Consider the following 22,205-nt stretch of genomic DNA (forward strand, 5'->3'; position numbering starts at 1 on the left):
AGGTCGGTGACTTGAGTCTGTTCGCTGTGTTCCGTGCCGTCGTCAGTTGGAGGAGCCGTCGGCCTTCATTTGGGCCAATTGGACTTGTTGAATTGGCCAGTGGGCAGTCGGACTCAATGACCAATCTGATTGGTGGAGTGCTAACCCTTGACTAGCGACTCAGTGCTTCTTCCACAAGAAGAAGCCCGAGAGCTGACAACGCCAGTATCTTCTTATTACTCGCCATTGTATTTTCTTCCGTTCAGCGAGTAATGACAACAACGATCCTTCTTGACTACTATCAACCCTCTCTGATGAAAACAATGACTGACGACAGCGTGCTTTGTGTTTACGAGGTCTAGAGAGATGTTCCGTCATTTCCGGTTTTCATTTTTGGGCGACAATACAGATTAGCGCCGCCTGCTGTTATGGAGTCGTATTACGTCTTGCACACGTGTAGAATGTACGCTCAAGTCGGCGTCGATTCGGTGTGTTCTGAGGCACTTTTTTGACCTCTGGGAGACGACTGATCAGTCTGACTGCCTTTCCTCCTGACGGTCGGCCGTCGGGTTGGTGTGTCAGAGCCTTTAAACATATCTTTAGACTGAAACTGTGGAGGATCCAGGAAGGTTCCCTGAGGAACTCCTTTAAAAACATGAATGAGCCCTGTTGGTTGTTTTGAGGTTTTTTTTCAGAATCTGCTGATCCTCTGAGCTGTGTAATATAAACCATTGTTATTCGAGTATTTTGAAAAGGACATTTTGCTTGTTTTGATTTTGTGTTTTTAGTTCAGTCTGATAAACTTTCCTTGATGGAGTCCAGACTGACAGACGGACACAACAACACAACAGGTAGACTTGTATTTACACTCATCTTTCTATTCTGGACTTTACCTTAAATCCAGACTCAGTGAATGTATGAATGAATCATCTGATTGTTGATCAGCTCTGGAGGTAAGACTGAGATCCACTCAGACACAGCTGGAACAGCTGGAGAATCACACTGCAGGTAACATCATCAACTCTTCAATGCTACTTTCAGTTCATCATTAATGAAACCGTTAAATAATAATGAATCGTTTCCTGTTCAGCTCTGGAGGTCAGACTGAGTGACGATGAGACACAGCTGGAAGATCTGAAGACAGAAAACACAGGTACACACCTTAAACATATCCTCCTACTTAAACTGTGGAGGATCCTGAGGAACTCCTTTATGAACCTGAATTAATCCTAAACTGTTTTCTCTTTAGAGCTGGAGGTCAGACTGAGTGACAGCGAGAAAAAGCTGGAAGATGTAAAGAAAGAAGACACAGGTACAAACCTTAAAGGGCTCATATTATGTTCATTTTCAGGTTCATAATTGTATTTTGAGGTTATATCAGAATAGGTTTACATGGTTTAATTTTCAAAAAACACCATATTTTTGTTGTACTGCTCATTGCTGCAGCTCCTCTTTTCACCCTGTGTGTTGAGCTCTCTGTCTTAGCTACAGAGTGAGACATCTCACTTCTGTTCCATCTTTGTGGGGAGTCGCACATGCTCAGTACCTAGGTAAGGACTACTAGCCAGTCAGAAGCAGAGTATGAGGGCGTGCCCAGACAGTACCTAGGTAAGGACTTCTAGCCAGTCAGAAGCAGAGTATGGGGGCGTGCCCTGACAGTACCTTGGATAAGGACTACTAGCCAGTCAGAAGCAGAGTATGGGGGCGTGCCCTGACAGTACCTAGGTAAGGACTACTAGCCAGTCAGAAGCAGAGTATGAGGGCGTGCCCAGACAGTACCTAGGTAAGGACTACTAGCCAGTCAGAAGCAGAGTATGGGGGCGTGCCCTGACAGTACCTTGGATAAGGACTACTAGCCAGTCAGAAGCAGAGTATGGGGGCGTGCCCTGACAGTACCTAGGTAAGGACTACTAGCCAGTCAGAAGCAGAGTATGAGGGCGTGCCCAGACAGTACCTAGGTAAGGACTACTAGCCAGTCAGAAGCAGAGTATGAGGGCATGCCACGCTGGCAGCTAGGCGAGCATTATAACGTGTGTTACAAAGTGATGCATGTTGCTCATGGAAGTAAAGGCTGGACTACAATAGAGCTGTTTGGAGCAGTTTGTGAACCGTTATGGAGTATCCAACATGGTTCCCTGAGGAACTCCTTTATAAACTTGAATTAACCCTAGACTTATCATCTTTCTTTGATGGAGTCCAGATTGACAGATTGATCAGATATTTACTGTTTCCTGTTCAGCTCTGGAGGTCAGACTGAGTGTCGGTGAGAAACAGCTGGAAGATCTGAAGACAGAAAACTCAGGTACAAACCATAAGGCGCTGACACACCAACCCGATAATCGACCATTGGACAGTCTGGCGAGGTCGGTGACTCGAGTCTGTTCGGTATGCTCCGTGCCGTCGTCAGTTGGAGGAGCCGTCGGCCTTCATTTGGGCCGATTGGACTTGTTGAATTGGCCAGTGGGCAGTCGGACTCAATGACCAATCTGATTGGTGGAGTGCTAACCCTTGACTAGCGAATCAGTGCTTCTTCCACAAGAAGAAGCCCGAGAGCTGACAACGCCAGTATCTTCTTATTACTCGCCATTGTATTTTCTTCCGTTCAGCGAGTAATGACCACAATGATCCTTCTTGACTACTATCAACCCTCTCTGATGAAAACAATGACTGACGACAGCGTGCTTTGTGTTTACGAGGTCTAGAGAGATGTTCCGACATTTCCGGTTTTCATTTTTGGGCGACAATACAGATTAGCGCCGCCTGCTGTTATGGAGTCGTATTACGTCTTGCACACGTGTAGAACGTATGCCCAAGTCGGCGTCGATTCGGTGTGTTCTGAGGCACTTTTTTGACCTCTGGGAGACGACTGATCAGTCTGACTGCCTTTCTTCCTGACGGTCGGCCGTCGGGTTAGTGTGTCAGAGCCTTTAAACATATCTTTAGACTGAAACTGTGGAGGATCCAGGAAGGTTCCCTGAGGAACTCCTTTATAAACATGAATGAGCCCTGATGGTTATTTTGAGGGTTTTTTTCAGAATCTGCTGATCCTCTGAGCTGTGTAATATAAACCATTGTTATTGGGGTATTTTTAAAAATACATTTCTTTGTTTTGATTTTGTGTTTTTTAGTTCAGTCTGATAAACTTTCCTTGATGGAGTCCCGACTGACAGACGGACACAACAACACTACAGGTAGACTTGTATTTACACTCATCTTTCTATTCTGGACTTTACCTTAAATCCAGACTCAGTGAATGTATGAATGAATCATCTGATTGTTGATCAGCTCTGGAGGTAAGACTGAGATCCACTCAGACACAGCTGGAACAGCTGGAGAATCACACTGCAGGTAACATCATCAACTCTTCAATGCTACTTTCAGTTCATCATTAATGAAACCATTAAATAATAATGAATCGTTTCCTGTTCAGCTCTGGAGGTCAGACTGAGTGACGATGAGACACAGCTGGAAGATCTGAAGACAGAAAACACAGGTACACACCTTAAACATATCCTCCTACTTAAACTGTGGAGGATCCAACATGGTTCCCTGAGGAACTCCTTTATAAACCTGAATTAACCCTAAACTGTTTTCTCTTTAGAGCTGGAGGTCAGACTGAGTGACAGCGAGAAAAAGCTGGAAGATGTAAAGAAAGAAGACACAGGTACAAACCTTAAAGGGCTCATATTATGTTCATTTTCAGGTTCATAATTGTATTTTGAGGTTATATCAGAATTGGTTTACATGGTCTAATTTTCAAAAAACACCATATTTTTGTTGTACTGCTCATTGCTGCAGCTCCTCTTTTCACCCTGTGTGTTGAGCTCTCTGTCTTAGCTACAGAGTGAGACCTCTCACTTCTGTTCCATCTTTGTTGGGAGTCGCACATGCGCAGTACCTAGGTAAGGACTACTAGCCAGTCAGAAGCAGAGTATGAGGGCGTGCCCAGACAGTACCTAGGTAAGGACTTCTAGCCAGTCAGAAGCAGAGTATGGGGGCGTGCCCTGACAGTACCTAGGTAAGGACTACTAGCCAGTCAGAAGCAGAGTATGAGGGTGTGCCCTGACAGTAGCTAGATAAGGACTACTAGCCAGTCAGAAGCAGAGTATGAGGGCATGCCACGCTGGCAGCTAGGCGAGCATTATAACGTGTGTTACAAAGTGATGCATGTTGCTCACGGAAGTAAAGGCTGGACTACAATAGAGCTGTTTGGAGCAGTTTGTGAACAGTTATGGAGTATCCAACATGGTTCCCTGAGGAACTCCTTTATAAACTTGAAGTTAGACTTATCATCTTTCTTTGATGGTGTCCATACTGACAGATTGATCAGATATTTACTGTTTCCTGTTCAGCTCTGGAGGTCAGACTGAGTGTCGGTGAGAAACAGCTGGAAGATCTGAAGACAGAAAACTCAGGTACAAACCATAAGGCCCTGACGCACCAACCCGATCATCGGCCATTGGACAGTCTGGCGAGGTCGGTGACTCGAGTCTGTTCGGTATGTTCCGTGCCGTCGTCAGTTGGAGGAGCCGTCGGCCTTCATTTGGGCCGATTGGACTTGTTGAATTGGCCAGTGGGCAGTCGGACTCAATGACCAATCTGATTGGTGGAGTGCTAACCCTTGACTAGATCGGTCGGCCGTCGGGTTGGTGTGTCAGAGCCTTTAAACATATCTTTAGACTGAAACTGTGGAGGATCCAATACGTTTCCCTGGGGGACACCTTTATCAACCTAAATTAACCCTAAACTGTTTTCTCTTTAGAGCTGGAGGTCAGACTGAGTGACAGCGAGAAACAGCTGGAAGATCTGAAGACAGAAAACACAGGTACAACCCTTAAATATATCTTGAAACTGAAACTGTGGAGGATCCAGGAAGGTTCCCTGAGGAACTCCTTTATAAACATGAATGAGCCCTGATGGTTATTTTGAGGTTTTTTTCAGAATCTGCTGATCCTCTGAGCTGTGTAATATAAGGGCGTTTTCACACATACCTCATTTGGTCCAGACTTTCGGACTTTTCAGTTTGATCCGAACCAAAATTACAGGTGTGAAACCTCCCCCGGACCACTGTCCGGATCAAAAGACCAAATTTTGGTCCGACCAAAAGAGGTGGTCATGGTCCGGTTCATTTATAGTGTGAAAGCATTTTTTGGATGGTTCGGACTTTCGGACCAAATAGAAGAAGCTCTGGCAGGCTCTCCTTGTGTTACAAGACCGGGGAATAGCTCCTTTAAGGAATAGCTCGGTGCTTAGTGTGTAGGCTACATGAGAGAGTGAGAGTGACGGTGAATGCGCTCAGAGCATTTTGAAAAAGACATTTGCTTGTTTTTATTTTGTGTTTTTAGTTCAGTCTGATAAACTTTCCTTGATGGAGTCCCGACTGACAGACGGACACAACAACACTACAGGTAGACTTGTATTTACACTCATCTTTCTATTCTGGACTTTACCTTAAATCCAGACTCAGTAAATGTATGAATGAATCATCTGATTGTTGATCAGCTCTGGAGGTAAGACTGAGATCCACTCAGACACAGCTGGAACAGCTGGAGAATCACACTGCAGGTAACATCATCAACTCTTCAATGCTACTTTCAGTTCATCATTAATTAAACCATTAAATAATAATGAATTGTTTTTTTGTGCAGCTCTGGAGGTCAGACTGAGTGACGATGAGACACAGCTGGAAGATCTGAAGACAGAAAACACAGGTACACACCATGTGTTTTTAGCTTCTTTCCCATTGCCTTCACTCTATTGATTTGTTGATAAATGCGGTCAGCCCCACTTTGGCCACTCACCCACTTCTCTACACATTACATACTTATCCAAATATGCATCTTGCACACTACTTTGCACTATTACTTTTTGCACTTTACATCCCACTCATGTGTACTTGTATATTTGTATTTTTGTATATTATGTTGATATGTATATTGTTGTCTCTATTGTACAGTATGTGTCTATATTACTATTTGTCTAATGAATGTTTACTACTACATGTCTATTTGTTGAATGTATAGACAGTTAACACCAACCGAAGTCAAATTCCTTGTGTATGTAAGTATACTTGGCCAGTAAAACTGATTCTGATTCTGATTTAGTTCAGTCTGATCAACTTTCTTTGATGGAGTCCAGACTGATAGACAGACACAACAACACTACAGGTAGACTTATATTTACTTTATTATTTTTATTAACACAAGTGGTAATTAGGTATTAATTAATCAGATTTTACTGTTTCCTGTTCAGCTCTGGAGGTCAGACTGAGTGACAGCGAGAAACACCTGGAAGATCTGAAGACAGAAAACTCAGGTAATACTCTGAAGGTTTCAAAATAAATATAGATTTATATAATATATTTATGTATTATTCAACTATGACATTCATACAAAGTGCAAAAAGTTTGGAACAGAGTCAATGTTTGAGCTCAAAGCAAAACATCTTCAGACTAAAAACTTTGGAGGATCCAGCATGGTTCCCTGAGGGACTCCTTTATAAACATGAATTAACCCTAACCTGTTTTATCTTTAGAGCTGGAGGTCAGACTGAGTGACAGCGAGAAACAGCTGGAAGATCTGAAGACAGAAAACTCAGGTACAAACCATAAGGCCCTGACGCACCAACCCGATCATCGGCCATTGGACAGTCTGGCGAGGTCGGTGACTCGAGTCTGTTCGGTATGTTCCGTGCCGTCGTCAGTTGGAGGAGCCGTCGGCCTTCATTTGGGCCGATTGGACTTGTTGAATTGGCCAGTGGGCAGTCGGACTCAATGACCAATCTGATTGGTGGAGTGCTAACCCTTGACTAGATCGGTCGGCCGTCGGGTTGGTGTGTCAGAGCCTTTAAACATATCTTTAGACTGAAACTGTGGAGGATCCAATACGTTTCCCTGGGGGACACCTTTATCAACCTAAATTAACCCTAAACTGTTTTCTCTTTAGAGCTGGAGGTCAGACTGAGTGACAGCGAGAAACAGCTGGAAGATCTGAAGACAGAAAACACAGGTACAACCCTTAAATATATCTTGAAACTGAAACTGTGGAGGATCCAGGAAGGTTCCCTGAGGAACTCCTTTATAAACATGAATGAGCCCTGATGGTTATTTTGAGGTTTTTTTCAGAATCTGCTGATCCTCTGAGCTGTGTAATATAAGGGCGTTTTCACACATACCTCATTTGGTCCAGACTTTCGGACTTTTCAGTTTGATCCGAACCAAAATTACAGGTGTGAAACCTCCCCCGGACCACTGTCCGGATCAAAAGACCAAATTTTGGTCCGACCAAAAGAGGTGGTCATGGTCCGGTTCATTTATAGTGTGAAAGCATTTTTTGGATGGTTCGGACTTTCGGACCAAATAGAAGAAGCTCTGGCAGGCTCTCCTTGTGTTACAAGACTGGGGAATAGCTCCTTTAAGGAATAGCTCGGTGCTTAGTGTGTAGGCTACATGAGAGAGTGAGAGTGACGGTGAATGCGCTCAGAGCATTTTGAAAAAGACATTTGCTTGTTTTTATTTTGTGTTTTTAGTTCAGTCTGATAAACTTTCCTTGATGGAGTCCCGACTGACAGACGGACACAACAACACTACAGGTAGACTTGTATTTACACTCATCTTTCTATTCTGGACTTTACCTTAAATCCAGACTCAGTAAATGTATGAATGAATCATCTGATTGTTGATCAGCTCTGGAGGTAAGACTGAGATCCACTCAGACACAGCTGGAACAGCTGGAGAATCACACTGCAGGTAACATCATCAACTCTTCAATGCTACTTTCAGTTCATCATTAATTAAACCATTAAATAATAATGAATTGTTTTTTTGTGCAGCTCTGGAGGTCAGACTGAGTGACGATGAGACACAGCTGGAAGATCTGAAGACAGAAAACACAGGTACACACCATGTGTTTTTAGCTTCTTTCCCATTGCCTTCACTCTATTGATTTGTTGATAAATGCGGTCAGCCCCACTTTGGCCACTCACCCACTTCTCTACACATTACATACTTATCCAAATATGCATCTTGCACACTACTTTGCACTATTACTTTTTGCACTTTACATCCCACTCATGTGTACTTGTATATTTGTATTTTTGTATATTATGTTGATATGTATATTGTTGTCTCTATTGTACAGTATGTGTCTATATTACTATTTGTCTAATGAATGTTTACTACTACATGTCTATTTGTTGAATGTATAGACAGTTAACACCAACCGAAGTCAAATTCCTTGTGTATGTAAGTATACTTGGCCAGTAAAACTGATTCTGATTCTGATTTAGTTCAGTCTGATCAACTTTCTTTGATGGAGTCCAGACTGATAGACAGACACAACAACACTACAGGTAGACTTATATTTACTTTATTATTTTTATTAACACAAGTGGTAATTAGGTATTAATTAATCAGATTTTACTGTTTCCTGTTCAGCTCTGGAGGTCAGACTGAGTGACAGCGAGAAACACCTGGAAGATCTGAAGACAGAAAACTCAGGTAATACTCTGAAGGTTTCAAAATAAATATAGATTTATATAATATATTTATGTATTATTCAACTATGACATTCATACAAAGTGCAAAAAGTTTGGAACAGAGTCAATGTTTGAGCTCAAAGCAAAAACATCTTCAGACTAAAAACTTTGGAGGATCCAGCATGGTTCCCTGAGGGACTCCTTTATAAACATGAATTAACCCTAACCTGTTTTATCTTTAGAGCTGGAGGTCAGACTGAGTGACAGCGAGAAACAGCTGGAAGATCTGAAGACAGAAAACTCAGGTACAAACCATAAGGCCCTGACGCACCAACCCGATCATCGGCCATTGGACAGTCTGGCGAGGTCGGTGACTCGAGTCTGTTCGGTATGTTCCGTGCCGTCGTCAGTTGGAGGAGCCGTCGGCCTTCATTTGGGCCGATTGGACTTGTTGAATTGGCCAGTGGGCAGTCGGACTCAATGACCAATCTGATTGGTGGAGTGCTAACCCTTGACTAGATCGGTCGGCCGTCGGGTTGGTGTGTCAGAGCCTTTAAACATATCTTTAGACTGAAACTGTGGAGGATCCAATACGTTTCCCTGGGGGACACCTTTATCAACCTAAATTAACCCTAAACTGTTTTCTCTTTAGAGCTGGAGGTCAGACTGAGTGACAGCGAGAAACAGCTGGAAGATCTGAAGACAGAAAACACAGGTACAACCCTTAAATATATCTTGAAACTGAAACTGTGGAGGATCCAGGAAGGTTCCCTGAGGAACTCCTTTATAAACATGAATGAGCCCTGATGGTTATTTTGAGGTTTTTTTCAGAATCTGCTGATCCTCTGAGCTGTGTAATATAAGGGCGTTTTCACACATACCTCATTTGGTCCAGACTTTCGGACTTTTCAGTTTGATCCGAACCAAAATTACAGGTGTGAAACCTCCCCCGGACCACTGTCCGGATCAAAAGACCAAATTTTGGTCCGACCAAAAGAGGTGGTCATGGTCCGGTTCATTTATAGTGTGAAAGCATTTTTTGGATGGTTCGGACTTTCGGACCAAATAGAAGAAGCTCTGGCAGGCTCTCCTTGTGTTACAAGACGGGGAATAGCTCCTTTAAGGAATAGCTCGGTGCTTAGTGTGTAGGCTACATGAGAGAGTGAGAGTGACGGTGAATGCGCTCAGAGCATTTTGAAAAAGACATTTGCTTGTTTTTATTTTGTGTTTTTAGTTCAGTCTGATAAACTTTCCTTGATGGAGTCCCGACTGACAGACGGACACAACAACACTACAGGTAGACTTGTATTTACACTCATCTTTCTATTCTGGACTTTACCTTAAATCCAGACTCAGTAAATGTATGAATGAATCATCTGATTGTTGATCAGCTCTGGAGGTAAGACTGAGATCCACTCAGACACAGCTGGAACAGCTGGAGAATCACACTGCAGGTAACATCATCAACTCTTCAATGCTACTTTCAGTTCATCATTAATTAAACCATTAAATAATAATGAATTGTTTTTTTGTGCAGCTCTGGAGGTCAGACTGAGTGACGATGAGACACAGCTGGAAGATCTGAAGACAGAAAACACAGGTACACACCATGTGTTTTTAGCTTCTTTCCCATTGCCTTCACTCTATTGATTTGTTGATAAATGCGGTCAGCCCCACTTTGGCCACTCACCCACTTCTCTACACATTACATACTTATCCAAATATGCATCTTGCACACTACTTTGCACTATTACTTTTTGCACTTTACATCCCACTCATGTGTACTTGTATATTTGTATTTTTGTATATTATGTTGATATGTATATTGTTGTCTCTATTGTACAGTATGTGTCTATATTACTATTTGTCTAATGAATGTTTACTACTACATGTCTATTTGTTGAATGTATAGACAGTTAACACCAACCGAAGTCAAATTCCTTGTGTATGTAAGTATACTTGGCCAGTAAAACTGATTCTGATTCTGATTTAGTTCAGTCTGATCAACTTTCTTTGATGGAGTCCAGACTGATAGACAGACACAACAACACTACAGGTAGACTTATATTTACTTTATTATTTTTATTAACACAAGTGGTAATTAGGTATTAATTAATCAGATTTTACTGTTTCCTGTTCAGCTCTGGAGGTCAGACTGAGTGACAGCGAGAAACACCTGGAAGATCTGAAGACAGAAAACTCAGGTAATACTCTGAAGGTTTCAAAATAAATATAGATTTATATAATATATTTATGTATTATTCAACTATGACATTCATACAAAGTGCAAAAAGTTTGGAACAGAGTCAATGTTTGAGCTCAAAGCAAAAACATCTTCAGACTAAAAACTTTGGAGGATCCAGCATGGTTCCCTGAGGGACTCCTTTATAAACATGAATTAACCCTAACCTGTTTTATCTTTAGAGCTGGAGGTCAGACTGAGTGACAGCGAGAAACAGCTGGAAGATCTGAAGACAGAAAACACAGGTAACCCTCTGAAGGTTTCAGACCAACTGCAGATTAATAGATGTTATCTGAATAAAGTGATACGAAATGGAAAGTAATGTATTAGTCGCTCAAACTGTGCATGTAGTGCTTCTTCAAACTGAGGGCCTCATGTACTAACGCTTTTGCGCCCACTTCAGGCGTATTTGTTTCGCAATGTGCGCGTAAAAGCATGGCGAGGTATGTACAAACGGGCCGCACTGAGGTAAAAGTGCAAACTGCCTGTCGCGGGAACTGAAAATGGTGTAGGCTATCGTCTAAAGGCTCTGACACACCAACCCAATAATCGGCCGTTGGACAGTCTGGCGAGGTCGGTGACTCGACTCTGTTCGGTGTGTTCCGTGCCGTCGTCCGTCCAAGGAGCCGTCGGCCTTCATTTCGGCTGACTTGACTTGCTGGGTCAGAGGGCGGGCAGTCGGACTAATGACCAATCAGATTGGTGGAGTTCTAGCCCTTGACTAGCGAATCAGTGCACTTATGTTAGCGTGACGAACAGGCTCTCAAAATCTGACGAAAATCTTTTAAACTGACCTTTGTTGATCTGAAATGAAGACAGATTCAGCAACTGCACGGCCTATTTCTCTCTTAAATGTTTTTAAAATGTTTCGGTGAACTATTTTAGTCCAATATGAGATCGTCTTCCGAACAAGCCGCCATTATGGTCGGTTGTAAAATCCGGGAGCAGCCAGACCCACGTGACGCGTTCGTCCAATCAGCTGCCGATTTTAATTTTTGGGGCGACAATACAGATTAGCGCCGCCTGCTGTTATGGAGACGTATTACGCCTTGCGCACGCGCAGAATGTACGCTCATGTCGGTGTCGCTTTGGTGTGTTCTGAGGCACTTTTTGGACCTCGGGGAGACTGACCAGTCCGACTGCCTTTCCTCCTGACGAGGTTGGTGTGTCAGGGCCCTAAGATGGCCGTAGCTATCCGCTGTAGTTGTTTAGCATACAGGGATGTGAGGTGCAGCTGGGACTCACCAGTCAGCTTACTTGACCATCTTACAATTTGATTTAGGCGATGCTTGTGCTTAACTGAAACACACCCAAACCATGACACTAAGGAGAAAGATATGATGGATTCGATAAAGGCATGATAAAATAGTGTCATCATAGTCTTGTCTATCAGTCCCTCCAGAAAAACGTGATTATGCAATCACATAATTCAATGCATAATCAGCCAAAGTCTGCATATTTATTTCGGGGGGCGCATTTTTTCAAACACGCCGCACTTTAGCCACATAAATTGCAGATTTCCGCGCAGAATACCCGGGGCTTGCATGATTTCATAATCCCCGCATTTTAGTTGCAAAAAAGTCACATATATCTTAGCAGAAAGATGAAAAATGTTGCGTTTACTTCACACAAGAGCAGCTATTTTCCCCTGTTGCCATGGGAACGTTATGAAGTGACATAATTACGCGACGTGAACATCCTCGAAAAGCTGCAAACCCCGCGATGAAGCCACGATGAAACCGCAGTTTTTGCAAGTTCCCGCAATTTCATCGCATAAAATTGCATAAATATCCCGCATATTCCATCACATTTTTTAAGAAAACGTGCCACGTAATCAAGGATTTTAGCCCAAAACTATCACAAAAAAACTCCGCATTTTTATGGAAGGACTGGTCTATATGAAAATGGAACAATTTTCTCAAGCAGTATAGACGCTGTTGTCCTTTTTTACAGACAGCTTCACAATTCTTCTGGAAATTTAATTTAGAGTCAATTCTACAGCACAATTATTGACTTTGTTTGTTTTGATTTTATGTTTTTAGTTCAGTCTGATCAACTTTCTTTGATGGAGTCCAGACTGACAGACGGACACAACAACACTACAGGTAGACTTATATTTACTTAATTATTTTCATCAAATTTTCATTTTTCATCAAGTTTTTTCATCAAGTGTTAATTAATGAGATATTTACTGTTTAGGGCTGGAGGTCAGACTGAGTGTTAGTGAGAAACAGCTGGAAGATCTGAAGACAGAAAACTCAGGTAACACTCTGAAGGCTTCAAACTAACAGCAGATTAATCTGGCTGTTTAAAAACTAATTAGAAGGGGCGGCCTCTAGGTCAGTCATTCCCAAAATTAGTGGTCCATGAGGGTAAGCAGGTGGTCCGTGGAAAAGCAAAATAAAGTATAAAATAATAGTTTTTTTAACCTTCATTTTACCAGGAAATTCCCATAAAGATTAAGAATATGTATATTGATATACAGTTTAAATTTAAATTAAATTGTCAAATTATTGTGTGATTACTAAAATAGGCTAGGTTTTGAAATGTTGACTATATCCAAGTGTTCTTATTACTGTATAGATTTAATACTCCACTGCTATGGAAATAAGCCTGTTGTTCAAATTAACCTGATTATTCCCTTGGGCGCTTGGGTAAATAAATAAATTAAATCTGTGGCAGCCAACGAGCCTGTTGTGCTGATGAGATGACCAGTTATAGTGCTAGTAGGCCTATTAATTAAGAGGTGCAGATTAATTCAGGTAGGACTGTGTGTTGACATATTTTATTATGTGTATTACGAGGTGGTCCGCAAAAATTCTTGATTACAAATAGTGGTCCACACACACAAAAAGTTTGAAAACCCCTGGTCTAGACCACCCAGTAGAGCGTGCATCCAATGTCGGCTGAGTCCTTTGCAACAGCCCGGGTTCGAATCCGACCTGCGGCCCTTTGCTGCATGTCATCCCCCATCTCTCTCCCCACTTTCCTGTCTATCCACTGTCACTATCTAATAAAGGAAAAAGCCCCACAAAATAATCTTTAAAAAAACAAACAAAAAACAAACGAATTAGAAGTTAAAAGTCAGTCAATATGATCGTTTTTGACCCGTTTGATTATGAATCAAATTATTTGATCAACATAATAACAGAGCAGAACAAACTGTCTAAACTTTCTTCTTGTTTTCTCAGTTTTCAGCGTCAGACTAAATGAAACTGACGAAATTCTGCAGCAGCTTAAAAACACCAACTCAGGTTTGGACTTAACTTCTTTTGGTTTCAACCAGAAAATATTTCTGGTCCAATACGTTTCCCTGACGAACAACATTATAAACCTAAATTAACCCTAAACTGTTTTCTCTGTAGAGCTGGAGGTCAGACTGAGTGACAGCGAGAAACAGCTGCAAGATCTGAAGACAGAAAACACAGGTACAACCCTTAAATATATCTTCAGACTAAAATTGTAGAGGATCCAACATGGTTCCCTGAGGAACTCCTTCATAAGTGCGAATGAATAGCCTGGTTGACCCCAGACCCTTCTCAGCTGTAACTGAGAGTGGGGGTCATCGTGTAAAGCCCGCCTCAATGGTTGTGATTGGTGTAAAGCCCTCCTCAACGGTTGTGATTGGTGTAAAGCCCTCCTCAACGGTTGTGATTGGTGTAAAGCCCTCCTCAACGGTTGTGATTAGTGCCTTGATTTGGAAAAATTGGAAATGGGCTCTTGGCCAGACTGACTTGCAGAGCAAATCTCAAATTTGCCTGAAGTTTGTCAGGGTTTTCCCAGGCTAGTAAATTAACCCTAAACTGTTTTCTCTGTAGAGCTGGAGGTCAGACTGGGTGACGATGAGAAACAGCTGGAAGCTCTGAAGGCAGAAAACACAGGTACAACCCTTACACATATCTTCACACTGAAACTGTAGACGATCCAACATGGTTCCCTGAGGAACTCTTTTATAAACGTGAATACAGGGACACAGGGAAAGCTTAGATCGAAGCTCACTTCGGAGGAGATCTTGGTGGACCAAGCCTCGACTTTATGTCTGTCGCTAGGGAAACTTAGACTCTGTTTGTGAACCCACAATTGTGTTGTAACTTATGCTGGACTCCGTAAACTTTGCTTAACTGAACTCTTTGTCTCAGATTGATTCTTGTGTTTTGGTAAACTTAAGACCGATTAAAGAAGGCGTGGGAATTAGGTAATTGGAGTCAGATTTCTCTGGCCTTAGGGCCTTATTTCGGGCCTGTCTTTCAGACAAATTCCCAACAGTTCCCTGAGGAACTCCTTTATGAACATGAATGAACCCTGATGGTTGTTGTGAGGGGTCTTTACAGAACTTGCTGATCATCTGAGCTGACTAATAAACTTATTATTACATTATTGAAGCCTTTTGAAGAAGACATTTGTCGTGTTCGATATTCGTTTGTTTTGATTTTGTGTTTTTAGTTCAGTCTGATCAACTTTCCTTGATGGAGTCCAGACTGACAGACGGACACAACAACACTACAGGTAGACTTATATTTACTTCATTATTTTCATCAACACAAGTGGTAATTAGGTGTTAATTAAACAGATATTTACTGTTTAGGGCTGGAGGTCAGACTGAGTGTTAGTGAGAAACAGCTGGAAGATCTGAAGACAGAAAACTCAGGTAACACTCTGAAGGCTTCAAACTAACTGCAGATTAATCTGGCTGTTTGAAAACTAATTAGGAGGGGTGGCCTCTAGATCACCCAGTAAGAGCGTGCGTCCCATGTAGGCTGAGTCCTTTGCAGCGGCCCGGGTTCGAATCTGACCTGCGGCCCTTTGCTGCATGTCATCCCCCATCTCTCTCTCTCTCCCCACTTTCCTGTCTATCCACTATCACAACACATTCTCACACCCATCTCGTAAAATATGGATGCTTGGTCAGGTGCCTTTGTTGTTCTTATTGACGCTAAAAATCCTTTAGCGCTGTAAGTAAACGTGCTTGGTCGGGACTATTGCCGTCCCTTTAGCGCTATAAGTAAACGTCTTGGTCGGGACTATTGCCGTCCCTTTAGCTTAGTAAAGCTTGGTCGGGACTATTGCCGTCCCTTTAGTGCTATAAGTAAACATCTTGGTCGGGACTATTGCCGTCCCTTTAGCACTATAAGTAAACGTCTTGGTCGGGACTATTGCCGTCCCTTTAGCACTATAAGTAAACGTCTTGGTCGGGACTATTGCCGTCCCTTTAGCGCTATAAGTAAACGTGCTTGGTCGGGACTATTGCCGTCCCTTTAGCGCTATAAGTAAACGTCTTGGTCGGGACTATTGTCATCCCTTTAGCGCTATAAGTAAACGTGCTTGGTCGGGACTATTGCCGTCCCTTTTGACGCAGTTATGTTTAGGAAAAGGTCGTGGGTGGGCGTACGGTTCTGTGACACGCGGGTGGAAAGAAAAAAACGAGTATAGCCAGCGTGACCAGCAGGACGTGAACCCCGCTCTCCTGGGTGAAAGTCCTGTGTTTGACCCATCCACCCCCCCAACCATCCTCCTTAAGCGGAAATTCGCCCTTATATACTACTCTTTAAATCCTATCTAACTGCTATCTCAAGACGCCTTTTTCGTCGCATCAGACACTGACAGCCACTGTCCAAATGTCCTTATTTTACGAGTTCGGAATGAGAACGGGTTGACTGTCACTATCTAATAAAGGAAAAAGCCCCAAAAAATAATCTTAAAAAAAACAAACAAAAAACAAACGAATTAGAAGTTAAAAGTCAGTCAATATGATCGTTTTTGACCCGTTTGATTATGAATCAACAACATAATAACAGAGCAGAACAAACTGTCTAAACTTTCTTCTTGTTTTCTCAGTTTTCAGCGTCAGACTAAATGAAACTGACGAAATTCTGCAGCAGCTTAAAAACACCAACTCAGGTTTGGACTTAACTTCTTTTGGTTTCAACCAGAAAATATTTCTGGTCCAATACGTTTCCCTGACGAACAACATTATAAACCTAAATTAACCCTAAACTGTTTTCTCTGTAGAGCTGGAGGTCAGACTGAGTGACAGCGAGAAACAGCTGCAAGATCTGAAGACAGAAAACACAGGTACAACCCTTAAATATATCTTCAGACTAAAATTGTAGAGGATCCAACATGGTTCTGTAGAATATTAGCAGTTAAAGTTGTATTTGTGATCATTGCAAAAGAGCTGTGTGCAGTCATTGAGGAAGTGGTTAAAGGTACTCTGATGCACAAGAAGGTGAAGCTTAAGCCTTTAACTATAGTTTGAGCCTTTTATGGCATAAAAGTGCATTGTGTACCAGACAGATAAGCAGAAAAACAGGAAAACCAGTTAAAAGTTAAGGGATTAGGAGAGGAAGTTGCACCACATAGAGGCTCCGACCTTGGCGTGTGTGTTTGTGAAAGACAACAGTTTCTGTGTATAAACTAGAAGACACCCCCCTGAGAGGAGAAAATGAAGACACAGGGAAAGCTTAGATCAAAGCTCACTTCGGAGGAGATCTTGGTGGACCAAGCCTTGACTTTGTCTGTTGCTAGGGAAACTTAGACTCTGTTTGTGAACCCACAATTGTGTTGTAACTTTTATGCCCCTGACACACCAACCGGATAATCGGCCGTTGGACAGTTTTACGAGGTCGGTGACTCGAGTCTGTTCGGTGTGTTCGTGCCGTCGTCCGTCCGAGGAGCCGTCAGCCTTCATTTGGGCCGACCTGACTTGCTGGGTCGGAGTCCGGACAGTCGGACTCAATGACCAATCTGATTGGTGGAGAGCTAACCTGGAAATGACGAGCGGGATGAGTGACAAACGGCTGAACCTGGCGCAGAACGTCTGCTCTAGACGGTGTTGCTTCGGTATGTTCTGAGGCACTTTTTGGACCTCGGGGAGCCGACCGGTCAGTCCGACTGGCTTTTCTGCCGACGGTCAGCTGTCGGGTTGGTGTGTCAGGGGCTTTATGCGGGACTCCGTAAACTTTGCTTAACTGAACTCTTCGTCTCAGATTGATTCTTGTGTTCTGGTAAACTTAAGACCGATTAAAGAAGGTGTGGGAATTAGGTAATTGGAGTCAGATTTCTCTGGCCTTAGGGCCTTATTTCGGGCCTGTCTTTCAGACAAATTCCCAACAGTTCCCTGAGGAACTCCTTTATGAACATGAATGAACCCTGATGGTTGTTGTGAGGGGTCTTTACAGAACTTGCTGATCATCTGAGCTGACTAATAAACGTATTATTACGTTATTGAAGCCTTTTGAAGAAGACATTTGTTTGTTTTGATTTTGTGTTTTTAGTTCAGTCTGATCAACTTTCCTTGATGGAGTCCAGACTGACAGACGGACACAACAACACTACAGGTAGACTTATATTTACTTCATTATTTTCATCAACACAAGTGGTAATTAGGTGTTAATTAATGAGATATTTACTGTTTAGAGCTGGAGGTCAGACTGAGTGTTAGTGAGAAACAGCTGGAAGATCTGAAGACAGAAAACTCAGGTAACACTCAGAAGGCTTCAAACTAACTGCAGATTAATCTGGCTGTTTGAAAACTAATTACAAGCTGAAATTTGTGTTAAAAGTCAGTCAATATGATCGTTTTTGACCCGTTTGATTCAATTTTAATTTTATTTGTAAGGGACAATGTGCAATTAAAACATAAATATAACCATTTGATGCATGGCACCAGAGTTAGCCTTAATAATTTATATCTGCAGTCCCACAGGAAGCAGAAATACATTTTTAAAATCATACATCGCTCAATAAGTAAAAAACAAGTAGCAAATAGCAGTATATTACATTTCATATCACAGATACACACACAGACACTCACATACACACACATGCACCACATGATGAAGGGGTGTAGAGGTATGCACTACACACAACACAATCCCTCCATTCACACACACACACACACACACACACACACACACACACACACACACACACGCACATGCATGCACACACACACACACACACACACACAGACACGCACACACACACACACACACACACACACACACGCACGTACACACACACACAGAATCACACACACACACGCACACACACACACACACACACACACACACACACACACACACACACAGACAGAATCTCTCACACACATACACACACACACACACACACACACACACATACAGAATCACACACAGACACAGACACACACACACACACACACACACACACACACACACACACACACACACACACACACACACACACACACACACACACACACCCCATCAGCCCCACTGGAGAGAAGAGTGAGACTTAAAGTAATTAGGAGTGATTAACTAACAGTGTGTGTGCATTGTTGAGATATTTTTAAGTGATTTTTTGGATTAGCTTTAACGCTACCAAACCCTAACCACAGCTTTTCACATTGACCAGGATAGTATTCCATTGGTTAAGGCTGAAGAGCAAAAGGGTGCAATGCAGTTGTGTATGGAAGCTATGATCATGCATCAAACTATTTGACCAACAGAAATAACAGAGCAGAACAAACTGTCTAAACTTTCTTCTTGTTTTCTCAGTTTTCAGCGTCAGACTAAATGAAACTGACGAAATTCTGCAGCAGCTTAAAAACACCAACTCAGGTTTGGACTGAACTTCTTTTGGTGATGATGCAGGGAAGAATAGGACCCAAACGCAGGGAGAGGGCAGGCAGAATGTTGAACACAAGGATTTATTCATACAAAAGCAGGGAGCAAACCAACAAAAGGGATCCAAAAAGCAAAAGGCAAACACAAGACATAAAGACATGCATGCTAGGCAACTAGGACTACAGTTGAAAATTAGCCGACTGGCTAACACTGGCGCATTTACAGAAATCTTCATTAATGTGCATTGTCCTAATCAAATAAATAAACAAACAAACAAGAAGTCCAGAACTGAGGTAAGTAGGCAAAAGACAAAGTCCCAAATCCAAAAAGTCCCCATAGACAAGGATAACAAAAACCGCAGGGAAGATTCCAAAAACACACTGACAGGATACAGACACAAATATGACATCAGACGTCATTACTCAACTAGACATGCTGAGGAGTATACAACATACCAGGGAGATGAGAGAAAGAACCGGGTCGCCAATCTTAAAAAGTGTCTATTGAGGCAACAAGATGTATTTAAGAAAGCAAACAAAGAATACTTTTGTTGAATACTTGACGCGGCCCAACCTGACCCACACTCTGCCTCGAGCGGCCCCCAGGTAAATTGAGTTTGAGACCCCTGCTATAGGGGTACGCATACCCCCATCTGAGATACACTGTATTAAACAATAGTAACTGATAGTAATCAATAAGCACATTTACTGTGGATCGAAATTGGATTCATAAATTGGTGTTTAAGTAACTTTTTAAAAGACAGTCTGTTCTTTGTCTGATTCTTATCCGGAGCATATATCAGTCCCTCCAGAAAAACGTGATTATGTGATCTCATAATTCAACGCATAATCAGCCAAAGTCTGCATATTTATTTCGGGGGAGCCGCATTTTTTCAAATACGCCGCACTTTCGCCGCATAAATTGCCGATTTCCGCGGAAAATATGCGGGGCTTACATGATTTCATAATCTCCGCATTTTCGTTGCAAAAAAGTCCCATATATCTTAGCAGAAAGTTGAAAAATGTTGCGTTTACTTCACACAAGAGCAGCCGTTTTCCCCTGTTGCTATGGGAACGGTATGAAGTGACGTAATTACGCGACGTGAACATCATCGAAAAGCTGCAAACCCCGCGATGAAGCCACGATGAAACCGCAGTTTTAAAAAGTTCCTGCAATTTCATCGATGCATGCATAAATATCCCGCATATTCCATTGGATGTTTTAGAAAACGTGCCGCATCATCAAGGATTTTTATATATGTATATATGTATATATATATATATATATATATATATATATACTGTATATAGATTCTTATCGGGAGCATATTACAGGCAGAAGAATAGAAATAAAGTGTTTTTGCAAAGGAAGTGCAGTTTATTGTGCATGAATAACGGAAGACTACATTTTTATTAATCCCCCACAGATAGCCATGATAATAGTTTGTGCATCATACACACACCTTAGCATGAAGGAACCACCTTACTCTATGAATAACGGCGTTGTTATGACGTGCTTTTAAGCTGAAGTGAAACTTTCCCCCAGGTGAGCTGAAGGTGGCGTTCTCGGCCGGTCTGACTGATTCAGGAGCAGTCGGACCGTTCGACACGGAGACGACTCTGACCTTCTCCAAAACCATCTCCAACATCGGCCGAGCCTACAACCAGACTGCAGGTAAACCACATCGCTTTAAAGGCCCGATCTTTATCACACGTTCATTTTTAGTCAAAGAGTTTGGGCTCCTATCTTTCACCCAGCGTGGCACAAAGCCCGACCCAAGTGTCTTTGCTAGTTTAAGACCATCCCAGTTGTCAGTTTCCTGTCCAGCGGCCAGGTCGTTTAAACAGCAAATGCACCTGCTCTCATCTGTGGCCCATGGCTGGTCTTACAGGGAGGTGTGTTCAGGTGCATTCTGGGTGTGCTGGTCTTACAGGGAGGTGTGTTCAGGTGCATTCTGGGTGTGCTGGTCTTACAGGGAGGTGTGTTCAGGTGCATTCTGGGGGTGCTGGTCTTGCTCGATGGTGTTTTAAGCCTTCAATGTCACCTACCAGGCAGCTAACCCTAACCTTAACCCTAAACACACACACACACACACACACACACATTCACACACACACACACAGTGGAGGTAGGTCTGGACATGCAAGACTAATGTTACCCTGCTCTGTGTCTGTCAGGTGAGTGAGACTAATGTTACCCTGCTCTGTGTCTGTCAGGTGTGTTCACGGCTCCCGTCAGAGGACTTTACTTCTTCAGCTTCACGGCTGCAGATTACCTGAAGGGTTACATGGGTCTCTACCTGTACAGGAACAACCAGCCAATCCTCTTCAACCTGGACCTGAACGACCACGGCGGCTACGCGTCAACGTCCAACGCCATCGCTCTACAGCTAGAGGAGGGTGACAAGGTCCGCCTCAGTCTGCCGGCCAGCTACCGGCTCTACGACGACTCCCGAAACTTCAGCGTCTTCTCCGGCTTCCTGCTATTCGCCCTCTGACGGGACAGTCCCAGCATCAGGGTACGAGTGAGACATCCTGTCTGCATAAACTATCCTTGCAGCTGTCAGATTGGACCGAAAACACTGGACTTTTATTTTGGTAGTGACTTCCTGTGGTTACAACCAAGATGGACGTGTTTACATCAATGAAGCTCATAAATATTAAAAGGTAAGCTGGTTTTTATTCCACCCTGGACCCTATTCTCCATGTTTGTGTGTCTGAGTGTCTGATGGAACAACAATCTGTGAAACTGGTCCAGTATTAAACCAGAACCAAGCCTCCATGTAAATAATCAGGACTTTCAGCGTGTATAGAGCCAGGATATTTCCACCAGACTCCATGTAAATAATCCCTACTTTTAGCGTGTATAGAGCCAGCATATCTCCACCAGACTCCATGTAAATA

At 42.7% G+C, this 22,205-nt stretch overlaps 1 protein-coding gene across 1 annotated transcript in view; it reads left to right on the plus strand.

Moving 5' to 3' along the window:
• The window catches only part of LOC116053595 (myosin-13-like), a 53,804-nt gene extending 31,732 nt beyond the window's left edge, over positions 1 to 22,072 (plus strand). Inside the window, exons 26-67 of the mRNA XM_035994949.1 lie at positions 768 to 830; positions 925 to 987; positions 1,070 to 1,132; positions 2,219 to 2,281; positions 3,108 to 3,170; positions 3,265 to 3,327; positions 3,410 to 3,472; positions 4,332 to 4,394; positions 4,742 to 4,804; positions 5,325 to 5,387; positions 5,482 to 5,544; positions 5,628 to 5,690; positions 6,084 to 6,146; positions 6,232 to 6,294; positions 6,514 to 6,576; positions 6,924 to 6,986; positions 7,507 to 7,569; positions 7,664 to 7,726; positions 7,810 to 7,872; positions 8,266 to 8,328; positions 8,414 to 8,476; positions 8,697 to 8,759; positions 9,107 to 9,169; positions 9,689 to 9,751; positions 9,846 to 9,908; positions 9,992 to 10,054; positions 10,448 to 10,510; positions 10,596 to 10,658; positions 10,879 to 10,941; positions 12,739 to 12,801; positions 12,896 to 12,958; positions 13,888 to 13,950; positions 14,062 to 14,124; positions 14,515 to 14,577; positions 15,282 to 15,344; positions 16,532 to 16,594; positions 16,706 to 16,768; positions 17,971 to 18,033; positions 18,113 to 18,175; positions 19,234 to 19,296; positions 20,848 to 20,976; positions 21,519 to 22,072. Of these exons, the coding sequence (XP_035850842.1) occupies positions 768 to 830; positions 925 to 987; positions 1,070 to 1,132; positions 2,219 to 2,281; positions 3,108 to 3,170; positions 3,265 to 3,327; positions 3,410 to 3,472; positions 4,332 to 4,394; positions 4,742 to 4,804; positions 5,325 to 5,387; positions 5,482 to 5,544; positions 5,628 to 5,690; positions 6,084 to 6,146; positions 6,232 to 6,294; positions 6,514 to 6,576; positions 6,924 to 6,986; positions 7,507 to 7,569; positions 7,664 to 7,726; positions 7,810 to 7,872; positions 8,266 to 8,328; positions 8,414 to 8,476; positions 8,697 to 8,759; positions 9,107 to 9,169; positions 9,689 to 9,751; positions 9,846 to 9,908; positions 9,992 to 10,054; positions 10,448 to 10,510; positions 10,596 to 10,658; positions 10,879 to 10,941; positions 12,739 to 12,801; positions 12,896 to 12,958; positions 13,888 to 13,950; positions 14,062 to 14,124; positions 14,515 to 14,577; positions 15,282 to 15,344; positions 16,532 to 16,594; positions 16,706 to 16,768; positions 17,971 to 18,033; positions 18,113 to 18,175; positions 19,234 to 19,296; positions 20,848 to 20,976; positions 21,519 to 21,799 (2,930 nt within the window). The 3' untranslated portion in view covers positions 21,800 to 22,072. The remainder of the gene's footprint in view (positions 1 to 767; positions 831 to 924; positions 988 to 1,069; positions 1,133 to 2,218; positions 2,282 to 3,107; positions 3,171 to 3,264; positions 3,328 to 3,409; positions 3,473 to 4,331; positions 4,395 to 4,741; positions 4,805 to 5,324; positions 5,388 to 5,481; positions 5,545 to 5,627; positions 5,691 to 6,083; positions 6,147 to 6,231; positions 6,295 to 6,513; positions 6,577 to 6,923; positions 6,987 to 7,506; positions 7,570 to 7,663; positions 7,727 to 7,809; positions 7,873 to 8,265; positions 8,329 to 8,413; positions 8,477 to 8,696; positions 8,760 to 9,106; positions 9,170 to 9,688; positions 9,752 to 9,845; positions 9,909 to 9,991; positions 10,055 to 10,447; positions 10,511 to 10,595; positions 10,659 to 10,878; positions 10,942 to 12,738; positions 12,802 to 12,895; positions 12,959 to 13,887; positions 13,951 to 14,061; positions 14,125 to 14,514; positions 14,578 to 15,281; positions 15,345 to 16,531; positions 16,595 to 16,705; positions 16,769 to 17,970; positions 18,034 to 18,112; positions 18,176 to 19,233; positions 19,297 to 20,847; positions 20,977 to 21,518) is intronic.
• The last annotated feature ends 133 nt before the right edge of the window (positions 22,073 to 22,205 follow it).

Source organism: Sander lucioperca, chromosome 18 (genome assembly GCF_008315115.2).
Source record: "Sander lucioperca isolate FBNREF2018 chromosome 18, SLUC_FBN_1.2, whole genome shotgun sequence".
NCBI classification, from domain to species: Eukaryota; Metazoa; Chordata; class Actinopteri; order Perciformes; family Percidae; genus Sander; species Sander lucioperca.